Source organism: Plasmopara halstedii (assembly GCF_900000015.1).
Source record: "Plasmopara halstedii genome assembly, contig: Scaffold_816, whole genome shotgun sequence".
Classification (NCBI taxonomy): Eukaryota; Oomycota; class Peronosporomycetes; order Peronosporales; family Peronosporaceae; genus Plasmopara; species Plasmopara halstedii.
In genome coordinates, this window is record NW_020187732.1 from 245,197 (window position 1) to 246,214 (window position 1,018).

General features: G+C 51.7%; 1 protein-coding gene across 1 annotated transcript in view; it reads left to right on the forward strand.

The window, feature by feature from the left end:
* The window catches only part of PHALS_14002 (creatine kinase), a gene marked incomplete at both ends in the record, with an annotated part of 1,401 nt that extends 1,332 nt beyond the window's left edge, over positions 1 to 69 (forward strand). Inside the window, one exon of the mRNA XM_024729729.1 lies at positions 1 to 69. This exon is cut by the window's left edge and continues 1,332 nt beyond it. Coding sequence (XP_024580077.1) covers positions 1 to 69 — 69 coding nt within the window.
* Between the last annotated feature and the right edge of the window lie 949 nt (positions 70 to 1,018).

Here is a 1,018-nt window from a genome sequence, read left to right on the forward strand (position 1 = left end):
TGCCTCGGCGTCTCAGCGCAGACGCTGTGGAGAACGTCTTCGATGACGCGATTCTCCCTTTCGGTTTGACCATCGGTCTGCGGATGTTACGCTGTCGACATATCCAATTTGGTGCCGAGCACCTTGAAGATAGTCCATCGAAAATTCCAGTGAAACGGGGGTCTTTATCAGAGTCAATCGACTCTGGAAGTCCGTGTTGACGGAAAACACGATCCACGAAAAGCGTTGCTGTACCGACTCCGTCGATGGTGTCCGGCAAAGCCGCCAAATGAGCCATCTTGCTCAACCGGTCGACGAATTTCACCGACGGTTTCACCCGATGACACGTCTCACACGTGTGCATATAGGTGCTCGTCCATTTGTACAGCTTGGGCCGCCGATAGTGGTGACTCACAGAGTCGGACGTTTTCTCACGACCGAGATGACCACTGAGTGGCGTGTCGTGAGCCTCATAGAGGATGCGATATTCCAAATCCTCATCATGAGGAACCACAATTCGTGGTGTATCCGTTGAATCGATGCTATAATATAGCAACCCGTTATTCAACGAATATCGGTGCAATCGTGCACGCAACCTTGATGACAATTTCTTGTCCGAGTTTCCAAACCCCTTGCTCTCTAGAGCCCGTAGCAATGCTACACGCATCCCATCACCCGCATACGCGGTGCGGATCAAATCCGTCACAGACGACGTTACAGTTGTAACATGAGCAAGCTCATAGTCTGTTCTGCGTGATTGCTTTCCCGGCTGATACTTCACCTCGAAGTTATATTCCGCAAAGATGTATAGCCATCTAGCCATACTCTGCGAGAGGTGGGACGACTGAGTCGCAGTGCTTAGTGACGCATGATCTGTGTAGATCACACACGGCTTGGAGCCGAGCAGTTGGGCCCTGAACTTGACAAACGCATACTACATCGCAAGTATCTCCTTGTCATGAACTGCACAGCCGATGGCACAGTCCGAAGCGTCACAGACGACGCTGAAAGGACGATCAGGGTCTGGCAGCGCCAGTAT